The 13,046-nt window shown below is 45.1% G+C and overlaps 1 protein-coding gene across 2 annotated transcripts in view; it reads right to left on the bottom strand.

The window, feature by feature from the left end:
* Positions 1–13,046, bottom strand: part of CEP128 (centrosomal protein 128) — a 112,505-nt gene that overhangs the window by 10,960 nt on the left and 88,499 nt on the right. For both annotated transcript variants that reach the window (XM_044271616.1, XM_044271615.1), the window contains one exon: positions 5,955–6,063. In XM_044271616.1, the coding sequence (XP_044127551.1) occupies positions 5,955–6,063 (109 nt within the window). The remainder of the gene's footprint in view (positions 1–5,954; positions 6,064–13,046) is intronic.

Raw genomic sequence — 13,046 nt, forward strand, 5'->3', positions numbered from 1 at the left:
GGTATATGTTTTTATTAGTATATACCTTTCCGTGGACAGGTCACGCTTACATCTGCCATATATGATGGGAAATGCAGACCCTTCGCTCTTTTCTGTGGTATCGTACCCTGTGAGCGCGTACACACTGACTGATATCGTATATGGGTGCGCATAGTGACATCTGTCTCCATGATGGACATTGGGACACATTACCCACCATTATAGGTGGAGCTGTAAATACCAGCTGTCACCAGGGACAATACACACCATCAGATAGCACTACTGCCCCCACCATCCACCTATATTTCTCTATGATCTTTTCTCCATTGACCAATCACTGAGCCTCAGTACGGCCAGAATCCCCCGACACCCCCAGTACCCACTGCTAACCTCAGGTCTTCTTAAAGGAAATTAAACCCGACTTGGTATATTTGCTCTGCCAAACAGAATCTGACAGGATATAAAATAAGGAATGTCCTATCTGTGTACAGTACGCCGAGACCTCAGCATCACGGGCTGGGGAGAGCCAAGGCATACAGCCCACCTAGAGAGACGCCCCCACCCCAGTACACACAATACTACTACTGGGACGAGATCCAGGAATGTGGCCTGATCTGTACTCAGATGAATGTGCTTCCCTGGCTAGAATGAGCACTTCACTAAGAAACCAGGGTCAGAAAGACCTTTTCACTCGGTCACCGCACTGCTGGGAGTAAAAGGGAAGTGGTTGTGTCTGCACCGCACTCACACCGGGCGCTGGAAACAATGGCAAGAGATGGAGTTTACCCACAACCCATTAACTCATCACAGCCGGCACCACCGCCCATCTAATACAGTGATGCACAAGGCACCTGAACCCAGCCTCTATTATACTCCAGAGCTGCACTCACTATTCTGCTGGTGCAGTCACTGTGTACATACATTACTTATCCTGTACAGATCCTGAGTTACATCCTGCATTGTACTCCAGAGCTGCACTCACTATTCTGCTGGTGCAGTCACTGTGTACATACATTACTTCTCCTGTACTGATCCTGAGTTACATCCTGTATTATACTCCAGAGCTGCACTCACTATTCTGCTGGTGCAGTCACTGTGTACATACATTGCTTATCCTGTACTAATCCTGAGTTACATCCTGTAATATACTCCAGAGCTGCACTCACTATTCTGCTGGTGCAGTCACTGTGTACATACATTACTTATCCTGTACTAATCCTGAGTCACATCCTGTATTATACTCCAGAGCTAAAATCTGAGCGGTTCCTGCTTGTTCAGTGTCTGCAGTTATTGCTCTGGTGATTTGCATTCTAGGCTCTGTACAGTCTGAGGTATTAAAAATGAACTGCCCCCCTGAATTTTAGGGGCTTGGAAAAGCTGTTAGAGGGGTGTCGAGTACAGCTCTGCAGCAGACTACAAGCTGTTATTAGATAATCCACAACTTGATCCTATTGGATAAGCTCACTGTCGGCACTACTGGCAGAGCAGAGCTCCCTATACACGTCAGACGGCCGATCCCACCCAAAAATTTAACCACTTCATTACTGGAGTGTTCATCCCCCTTCCTTACCAGACCAGCTGTAGCAATGGTCTAATTGCAAATAATGGGTTAATTTATGGAGCATGAAATATGTGGGAGTGCGTTACACCTGTCTGGTATCCGAACGGGTGGCCTTCACTCCCATGTATTGTCACTTTTTATTTAGTAGTTTTGTGTGTTTTTTTGGTTCATGATTTTTCTCCTGTTTGTAGTTTTTACAATTTTTGGGGTATTTATATATATTTTTTTTTATCTTTCACTTTGTGATGTCGGAGTACACGTCCCTTTGTGCGCTATAGATGGCAATATGGTCTTCATTTATCACTTGTTGCAGGTTCACGGTTTGTATGTGCACTGCTTTATATGGGGTCACATATTATATGAATTATATCTACATTTTATTGCTCTTATTGAGTTTCTACATATACTAAAATATGGTTTTTTTCATCACATTTGCTAAATCATGGAGTTCATATTGACTGATGTCGTTTTTATACGATTATTGGGTAGATCTGTATTAATTACAGGCCTTCGTGTTGTAGGATGTGCCTAATTTATATACCAGCTATTAGATTTATCTTATTTATATACAACAGCTATTTTAGATTATTCCGGTGTGGGGAATGCGCTCCGTTGCCGATTTACATCAAAACGCGGCCCGATGCATGCTCTGGATGACCTCATCTGGATGCGCTCCATCGCACCCCTGCGCAGGCGTAGTGGTAGCATGGGGATGCGCTGAAAGATGATGTTCATCATTCATGACGGAGCCGTGCCACACATGAGGTTGGTCAGGTGAGTTCTCCAATTAGTGCCCGCCTCCTTTCCCTTTATATACCCCCTTTTTTAATTGTATACTCCCCTCCTGACGAAGCCTGAGGGGTAAAACACGCGTCGAGGTGTTTGTGCGTGGGCTGATACCTCAGTATATCGCACATCATGTCTGTGGGTCGGTTGCTATAGCTGCAGATGGGCTGTTCCCTTGAGTAGTTTATCTTACTGTATGTACTCCGCATGGCCCCAGTGCTACTGCTCCGGTGAAGCCTAGGACTTTTCATGTATTCAGCAAATATAGATCTAGCTAGAAGTGTAGTATCTGCAGCTCTGGGCAATACGCATGTACTCGGCTTCAGGTATTACAAAGCCTTGATATGGATTCAGCTGGGAGCCAAGTGGAGCATTTATAACTTTGTGCAATATCTATGCTCCCAGCCCTGGGCATCATGAAGTCCCTATATGTCCTCCGCCTTATAGTTTTACTCTAATCTACTACCTTGGGCTTCCATCTGTTGTCCTGTGGAGAGCCTGAATTATCTAGCTTGATCAACAAAAACATTTTTAGGGGGTGTATTTTTTCACCCCCACTGGTGGAGTACAACTGTTAGGACTCTATGGTATCTTTTTGGTTTTACTAAGTAGCGAGATAAGAGTTTGGGGTTTGCTTCCCATTATTACATCTGTGAGAAGTGCTGTGTCTGATCCATGTACCCTCATTATTGTATTAGTCAAAAACAATATATCATTTAAAGATTATTATACATTTTATAGTCAGTCCCATTCAGAGGCAGACTGACCGGTCGGGCACTTTGGATGTGGTCTGAGGATCGGGATCGGGGCCCGTGCAGATAACATAATGTGCACCCGGCGGCTGGCGCAGCATCGCGATATTACCTATAGTATTCCCAGCGCAGGCGGGTGCAATAACATCACACGCCTGTGTCGGGACGCAGCACGGTGACGTGCGCCGCGCGCCTGCCTGTCTGCAAGTGAGCTCCAGGAGTCTAGGACACAGGTAAGTATTTTTTTTGGGTGCCAAGCCAACTTTGGGGGACACAGAAGGTGAGGATACATATTACTGAAGGGACAATGGGGGCAAATTACTACTAGGGGACAGTGTGGGGGACAATTAGGGCTGGGGGGCAGTGTGGGGGATGTGGCTATTGGGTAGGAAGTATAGGGGCATTTCTATTACAAGGACCTACTAGGGGACATGTCACTGGATGTAAGAGGCATGTGGTGCTGTATTCTCCTATATGGAAAGTGAGAGCCGCGCGCTCCATGTTCTCCGATACTAGGCGGTGCAGTATCTGTAAAAGGCAAATCCCGGTATCAAATAGATATTGGTGCAAAAGTATTGATTGGGTATCGTTAATTCGATACCCAGTGAAACCCTAATATATCTCATATATATATATATATATATATATATATATATATATATATATATATATATATATATATATATATATATATATATATATAAAAATGAGTTTCTGTCTGTTCTTTATTCGCGATTTTCACCAAAGCGGGCACACGGGCACATCAGGTGTCCGAGGAGGTTTTAGACCGGGTCTCGGCTCTCAAGCACAAACCGTTCCTGAGATATTCCCAAAATATGACCTGCATTAGCCAATACAAGCCTGCAAGTCTCTCTCTTCATATCCCAACTGCCATACCCACGGTCACATGACCCTTATCAGCCAATAGAAGCTTAGTCTCCACATACACACACAGAACTCCTTCTCGGATTCATTTTTTGCGAGTGTCGCAGTGCGACACCATAGCCTATCATTATAAAAGTTGTTGCGTGACACGTCATCGTGTAGCCCTAGCCTTAAAGGGGCAGGGAACAGTGGAGGTCACAGATAAGGGGACAGTCCCCTATGATGGTCAGTTTTAAGGGTCAGGTGCTGTATAGGTCACTGTTAATGGAGTAGGGTGCTTCTAAACTCATTGTTAAAGGGGCAGACTGCTGCGAAGGTCAAAGTTAAAGGGACGAGCGGCTGTGGAGATCCCATTTCAAGGAGGTGGGGCACTGCGGGGGGTCAGTGTTAAGGGGTGGGGGCTGTGGAGTTTACTGTGAAGGGGTGGGGTGCTGAAGAGGTCACTGTTATGGGGGATACTGTCTATAGCTTTTAATGACACACAAACATTAGATGAAGTATAACGGTGCAAAGCCGCGTCCTAGAATATATATATATATATATCTCTCTATAAGTGACTCCACTGACACTACAGGATAAGTAATGTATGTACACAGTGACTGCACCAGCAGAATAGTGAGTGCAGCTCTGGGGTATAATACAGGATGTAACTCAGGATCAGTACAGGATAAGTAATGTATGTACACAGTGACTGCACCAGCAGAATAGTGAGTGCAGCTCTGGGGTATAATACAGGATGTAACTCAGGATCAGTACAGGATAAGTAATGTATGTACACAGTGACTGCACCAGCAGAATAGTGAGTGCAGCTCTGGGGTATAATACAGGATGTAACTCAGGATCAGTACAGGATAAGTAATGTATGTACACAGTGACTGTACCAGCAGAATAGTGAGTGCAGCTCTGGAGTATAATACAGGATGTAACTCAGGATCAGTACAGGATAAGTAATGTATGTACACAGTGACTGCACCAGCAGAATAGTGAGTGCAGCTCTGGAGTATAATACAGGATGTAACTCAGGGTCAGTACAGGATAAGTAATGTATGTACACAGTGACTGCACCAGCAGAATAGTGAGTGCAGCTCTGGAGTATAATACAGGATGTAACTCAGGATCAGTACAGGATAAGTAATGTATGTACACAGTGACTGCACCAGCAGAATAGTGAGTGCAGCTCTGGAGTATAATACAGGATGTAACTCGGGATCAGTACAGGATAAGTAATGTATGTACACAGTGACCGCACCAGCAGAATAGTGAATGCAGCTCTGGAGTATAATACAGGATGTAACTCAGGATCAGTACAGGATAAGTAATGTATGTACACAGTGACTCCACCAGCAGAATAGTGAGTGCAGTTCTGGAGTATAATACAGGATGTAACTCAGGATCAGTACAGGATAAGTAATGTATGTACACAGTGACTTCACCAGCAGAATAGTGAGTGCAGCTCTGGAGTATAATACAGGATGTAACTCAGGATCAGTACAGGATAAGTAAGGCTACTTTCACACTTGCGTTCGGAGCGGAACCGTCTGCATTATATTTCACTAAAAAAGTCTAAGTACAATTTGTATTCAGACGGATCCGTCCAGACTTTATATTGAAAGTCAATGGGGGACGGATCCATTTGAAAACTGCACCATATTGTGTCACCTTCGAACGGATCCGCCCCCATGGACTTCCATTGTAACTCTGGACGGATCCGTTTGCCTCCGCACGGCCAGGCGGACACCCGAACGCTGCAAGCAGTCTTCAGGTGTCTGCCTGCGGAGCGGAGGACAGACTGTGCCAGACTGATGCATTCTGGACGAATCCGTTCGGGCCGCTTGTGAGAGCCTTCAAACGGAGCTCACAAGAGGAGCCCCGAACGCTAACAAGACCCTCATACACATTATTATTGTCTCCTTGGTGTTGGGCAGACACCTGCATACGGGGGGGCCCTTGGAACTCATGAGGGGGCCCCTGTTATCTCAGGGATGACTTACAGTTGGTGTCGGAGCGAAGAGAGCTGGACAAGAAGCTGCTGTTCCCCCTAATGGAGGCGGACAATGCGGACAGCCGGGCACTCTGGACATCTGCCTTTAATTTCTCCTCCTGACATAGAAATAAGAAGAAATGTTATTACTTACAGGAGCCACGCCAGGGTCTGCCGAACATGTAAAACTGGTGTCAGCCAGCTCTTATAGGAAGAGACGTGGCTCTACAAGGCTGCTGCCCTCTGTACCCAGCGGACTGATCGGAGCGGCACAGTCTGACCGCTTTAGGTTAATTAGATCAAGGCGATCCGGTCCCCGGAGCTGAGAGTTTCACCTTGGAACACACTTCATGTAATTATTTCACAGCAGCCACAAGCAATACCTAGGTGTGCTGCTGACAGTGTACACACGTGACGGTACAGCCCCGTGTCAGCGTTAGTAACCCGTTATGTGGGTGAGAACCACGGCTGCCTGTCTGAGGTGTAACACAAAGATAAAGCAGTGAGGGCCTTTACTGAGCCATTCTGTGCAGTCAGGGACTACAAGACGGCGGCACCATGTCCGGCTGAACTGGGGTGCTCTCTATATACATACAAGATGCCGGGCTCAGAAAAGCGACTTGTGATGGCTCTGTAGTTGTACCCATTGTTCCTGGTAAGCAGCCTGTGCAAGAGGGATGACTGGGGTGGGGCGGTGCAGTCTGTATGAGAGGGGTGATCATGGTGGGGGGGGGGGGGGGGGCAGTCTGTATGAGAGGGGTGATCATGGTGGGGGGGCAGTCTGTATGAGAGGGGTGATCATGGTGGGGGGGGGGGCAGTCTGTATGAGAGGGGTGATCATGGTGGGGGGGGGGGCAGTCTGTATGAGAGGGGTGATCATGGTGGGGGGGGGCAGTCTGTATGAGAGGGGTGATCATGGTGGGGGGGGGGGCAGTCTGTATGAGAGGGGTGATCATGGTGGGGGGGGGGCAGTCTGTATGAGAGGGGTGATCATGGTGGGGGGGGGGCAGTCTGTATGAGAGGGGTGATCATGGTGGGGGGGGGCAGTCTGTATGAGAGGGGTGATCATGGTGGGGGGGGCAGTCTGTATGAGAGGGGTGATCATGGTGGGGGGGGGCAGTCTGTATGAGAGGGGTGATCATGGGGGGGGGGGGCAGTCTGTATGAGAGGGGTGATTATAGGGAGGTGCAGTCTGGTACTCCAAGAAGATTGACTCAGGGCACAGCCGGGATAGCACCAGATGCCCACCGGACCCCGCTGACTAGAATGGGATGCTGCGAGGATCCAAGCATTCTTCAGCATATCAACAAGGGTTTGGCTGGGAAAAAAATTGCCGCACCCAGTGGTGGCACCCCATTATAGTCAATAGGGTCCAGCAAGTAGCGACACTGTCCGGCTATGTTGGCTCTAGAAGACTCCGGCTGCTCAGATCTCCGTGACCCATGTGTGCCCTTCCTACATTACCATAAGCAGAGGTGGACGTGCATTCACAGCATCGATCCACATACGTATATATCTCGCTGTTTGAACCTTGCTGTCACTTTTCTGCGCCTGCGGAGGGCACCGCTCAGTATTAAACTCAGCGCGCTTTGTGATGTCCCTAAAATGAGTGTCAAAAAAGCTCCAACACATTTTGGATAATGGTTATCCTTCGCCAGGGATATAGACTGGCTCCCCTAGTATGCTTTATATAGGATTCTCCTCCCCTCCCATTATTAACCCTTAGTTCTCTCTCTCGTCATTCTGATGCTTGTCTCCTTCATTCAAATGCAAATAGTTCAAGCTCTGAATTTAACCCTATTGGTGCTAATGTGTTCATGTTAAAAATCCAACGCCTCTCCACTTTATTTTTTATAAAGTCTCCACTTTTATCTCCCTTTACTATTTCTATTCCACTAAATTGAGTTCCACACTTAAACCCCCATGTTTTTCCTTATAATGTCAGGATAATGGATGGCCATCATAGATTATATGGATATTATAAATACGTTCCCGCACTCTCTTACGTCCTATGTATATCTTCTTCCATGGACAGGTAAATGAATGAATGACACCTCGACCATTACATGTGATATAATCTCCTATATCATGTACAAGTCAGCCACCTGTATCTTTTGTATAGTTCTTCCAGATTTCTTAGTAATTTTTAATCGTTTACATACCTCGCATATCCCACACGGAAAAAAACCTTTTAATGGTTGCATTATTTTTCCCCGATTGTCCACCCGTGTATTTATACATGTATTTGTTGGTGCCACCATCTTCCCGCCTTCCTATATATAAATTTGGGGGCCTTGGGGATATAATCACCTATTTTGTCATCTTTCAAAATATCCCAATGTTTTTTTTTATAATGTTTTTAAACATTTTAGTTTGACAATTATATTGTGTAATAATAGGCGGTATTTCCGATTGTTCCCATCATTCTTCTCTCCATTTCCAGGTCCCTTGTTCTTAATTAAATCCTCTCTTTCAGATCCAGCTCTTGGTGTTTTTCTTCTATTAACCCATCACTACTGTAACCTTTGGATTCAAATTTATGTTGTAATTCCTCTGCCTCTTCCTCAATAATTTTTATTTAATTCATAAAAAAATTGCACCAATTCCCTTCCCCCCCCCCCCCCCAAAAATAATAATAAATAAAAACCACATCTATGAAAAGTTTCCAGAGGACGAGAGTCGCCCGGAGCTCGCCATTGGGGTGGATCACGTCATGTTCCTATCGCCCCACATATAGATTTGTGAATCTCGTCCCCATAGCAGGACCTCACTGAAGATATAAAGTATCCTCAAGGATAAAATAATTTTCTTTAGGATAAATACACTCCCCTATGAAATCTAGTTGATCTCTAGGCAGTTCTCTTTTTTTTTCTAAGAGTTATTTTGCAGCTTCACATCCGTTCTCATTTTCTATTATAGTATAACGTGATTTACATCAAGCGCGCCAATAATGTAGTGCGATCTCCATCTGTAAAATATGTTTGGTGTCTCAAATGAGTTGGCAACATCTGGGCACAAGGCAGTCAGTGGTAATCCACATATCCCGATAAATTGCTGGTTAGACATTCAGTGCCCGATACAACCGCTCTACCAGGCGGTTCCATTGTGCTTTTAGGATTATGGTAGAAGGTCGCAATTCTCGGGTGTCTAATCTCTACAAATTCCGCCTCCTTTTTTTATTCAATATACCTTGTTGTTTTTTTTACCCCTTTGAATTAATCTTTTTAATTCTTTTTTTATATAGTTCTGTGGGGTCTTTCTTCAATATTCTAGATGTTTTTTTGGCCCCCCCAATAATTTGTAAGCCTCCTTACAATAATTTTCTTTATCCCCAATTACGATGCCTCCACCTTTGTCCGCTGGACATATAATGATATTATTCGCCGTCACAGCTTCCCTCTCCACTCCTGATATATTACTCATAGATACTTCCCGTATTTCTTTTACTACTCCTGTATGGGGCGATATCTAATCAGTATGTTTGTAATCCTTATGAATATCATCTTTATGAGGGATGAGCGAATCTACTTTGGATGAAACATGCAAAGTCTATTCACATAAAACGTCGTTCTAATACTGCACGGAGCTCCTTGGAACCGAACTCCAGTTCGGGAAATGAAATTATGAAACAAATCACAGAAAAAAAAGATACAGAACATCCTGCACGATATGATAGTAACTATGCGGAGGAGCATGGCTCCATTTATAAAAAGTCACAGAAAATAATGCACTATAGTAATAGAAGCAAGCGTCACGGCATAGGTAGGTTTGGCATAGGACCTGCCTGAACGGAGACCACCTTGGCACTGGGTAGGTGGGCACAGTGTTTTGATCAAAATGTATTGGGTAAGAGTCTCAGATTTGATCATTACAGTGAGGGCTTAGTCCACATGTTACGCTTGCATCTATTACTATAGTGCGTTATTCTCTGTGACTTTATAGAAGTTATTATGAAGCAATAACTTCGGCTCATCTGAGCCAATACATTCTAATACTGTACGCTGCTCCTGCTCCGTACAGTATTAGAACAAAGTTTTATGCGAATCAACTTTGGATGTTTCAGCCAAAGTCTATGCGCTGATTCCTAGGCGTCATTGCGGCGGCTCTCCCAGGCTACGCTAACGCCAATAGGCGTCATCTCGCGTGAGCCGAGATTTCCTGTGAACGTGCACTCACAGGAACGGGAGGTAAGCGAGTGGATCTCCAGCCTGCCAGCGGCGATCGCTCACTGGCAGGCTGGAGATGTGATTTTTTTTTTAACCCCTAACAGGTATATTAGACGCTGTTTTGATAACAGCGTCTAATATACCTGCTACCTGGTCCTCTGGTGGTCCCTTTTGTTTGGATCGACCACCAGAGGACACAGGCAGCTCAGTAAAGTAGCACCAACCACCACTACACTACACCCCCCCCCCCCCCTGTTACTTATTAACCCTTTATGAACCATTGATCACCCCCCTGTAAGGCTCCATTCAGAGGTCCGTATGATTTTTTCGGATCTGCAAAACGCATACGGACGTCTGAATGGAGCCTTACAGGGGGGTGATCAATGACAGAGGAGTGATCACCCATATAGACTCCATGATCACCTCCATCATTGATCACCCCCCTGTAAGGCTCCATTCAGACGTCCGTATGATTATTACGGATCCACGCATCTATGGATCGGATCCGCAGAACACATACGGACATCTGAATGGAGTCTTACAGGGGGGTGATCAATGACAAGGGAGTGATCACGCATATAGACTTCCTGATCACCCCCCTGTCATTGATCACCCCCCTGTAAGGCTCCATTCAGACGCCCGTATGTGTTTTACGGATCCACGCATCGGATCCGTAAAACGCATACGGACGTCTGAATGGAGCCTTACAGGGGGGTGATCAGGGAGTCTATATGGGATGATCACCCCCTGTAAGGCTCCATTCAGACGTCTGCATGTGTTTTACGGATCCACGCATCCATGGATCGGATCCGCAAATGCATACGGACGTCTGAATGGAGCCTTACAGGGGGGTGATCACCCCATATACACTCCTTGATCACCCCCATGTAAGGCTCCATTCAGATGTCCGTATGTGTTTTGCGGTTCCGATCTATGTATCCGTGGATCTGTAAAAAACATATGGACGTCTGAATGGAGCCTTTCAGAGGGGTGATCACCCCATATACACTCCCTGATCACCCCCCTGTAAGGCTCCATTCAGAATTTTTTTGGGCCCAAGTTAGCGGAAATATATATATATATTTTTTTTTTCTTACAAAGTCTCATATTCTACTAACTTGTGTCAAAAAATAAAATCTCACATGAACTCGCCATACCCCTCACGGAATCCAAATGCGTAACATTTTTTAGACATTTATATTCCAGACTTCTTCTCACTCTTTAGGGCCTCTAAAATGCCAGGGCAGTATAAATACCCCACATGTGACCCCATTTCGGAAAGAAGACACCCCAAGGTATTCCGTGAGGGGCATATTGAGTCCATGAAAGATTGACATTTTTGTCCCAAGTTAGCGGAAAGGGAGACTTTGAGAGGAAAAAAAATATATATAAATTTCCACTAACTTGTGCCCAAAAAAAAAAATTCTATGAACTCGCCATGCCCCTCATTGATTACCTTGGGGTGTCTTCTTTCCAAAATGGGGTCACATGTGGGGTATTTATACTGCCCTGGCATTTTATGGGCCCGAAACCGTGAGAAGAAGTCTGGGATCCAAATGTCTAAAAATGCCCTCCTAAAAGGAATTTGGGCCCCTTTGCGCATCTAGGCTGCAAAAAAGTGTGACACATCTGGTATCGCCGTACTCAGGAGAAGTTGGGCAATGTGTTTTGGGGTGTCATTTTACATATACCCATGCTGGGTGAGAGAAATATCTTGGTCAAATGCCAACTTTGTATAAAAAAAAAAAAAAGGGAAAAGTTGTCTTTTGCAGAGATATTTCTCTCACCCAGCATGGGTATATGTAAAATGACACCCCAAAACACATTCCCCAACTTCTCCTGAGTACGGCGATACCAGATGTCACTTTTTTGCCGCCTAGGTGGGCAAAGGGGCACACATTCCAAAGAGCACCTTTCGGATTTCACAGGTCCTTTTTTACACATTTTGATTTCAAACTACTTACCACTCATTAGGGCCCCTAGAATGCCAGGGCAGTATAACTACCCCACAAGTGACCCCATTTTGGAAAGAAGACACCCCAAGGTATTCCGTGAGGGGCATGGCGAGTTCCTAGAATTTTTTATTTTTTGTCACAAGTTAGCGGAAAATGATGATTTTTTTATTTTTTATTTTTTCTTACAAAGTCTCTTATTATACTAACTTGTGACAAAAAATAAAAAATTCCAGGAACTCGCCATGCCCCTCACTGAATACCTTGGGGTGTCTTCTTTCCAAAATGGGGTCACTTGTGGGGTAATTATACTGCCCTGGCAATTTAGGGGCCCTAATGTGTGGTTAGTAGTTTGAAATCAAAATCTGTAAAAAATGGCCGGTGAAATCCTAAAGGTGCTCTTTGGAATGTGGGCCCCTTTGCCCACCTAGGCTGCAAAAAAGTGTCACACATGTGGTATCGCCGTACTCAGGAGAAGTTGGGCAATGTGTTTTGGGGTGTCATTTTACATATACCCATGCTGGGTGAGATAAATATCTTGGTCAAATGCCAACTTTGTATAAAAAAATGGGAAAAGTTGTCTTTTGCTAAGATATTTCTCTCACCCAGCATGGGTATATGTAAAATGACACCCCAAAACACATTCCCCAACTTCTCCTGAGTACGGCGATACCAGATGTGTGTCACTTTTTTGCCGCCTAGGTGGGCAAAGGGGCCCACATTCCAAAGAGCACCTTTAGTATTTCACAGGCCATTTTTTACACATTTTGATTTCAAACTACTAACCACACATTAGGGGCCCTAGAATGCCAGGGCAGTATAACTACCCCACAAGTGACCCCATTTTGGAAAGAAGACACCCCAAGGTATTCCGTGATGGGCATAGTGAGTTCATGGAAGTTTTTATTTGTTGTCACAAGTTAGTGGAATATGAGACTTTGTAAGAAAACAAATAAAATAAAATAAAATCATCATCTTCCGCTA

Source organism: Bufo gargarizans, chromosome 11, assembly GCF_014858855.1.
Source record: "Bufo gargarizans isolate SCDJY-AF-19 chromosome 11, ASM1485885v1, whole genome shotgun sequence".
NCBI lineage: Eukaryota > Metazoa > Chordata > Amphibia > Anura > Bufonidae > Bufo > Bufo gargarizans.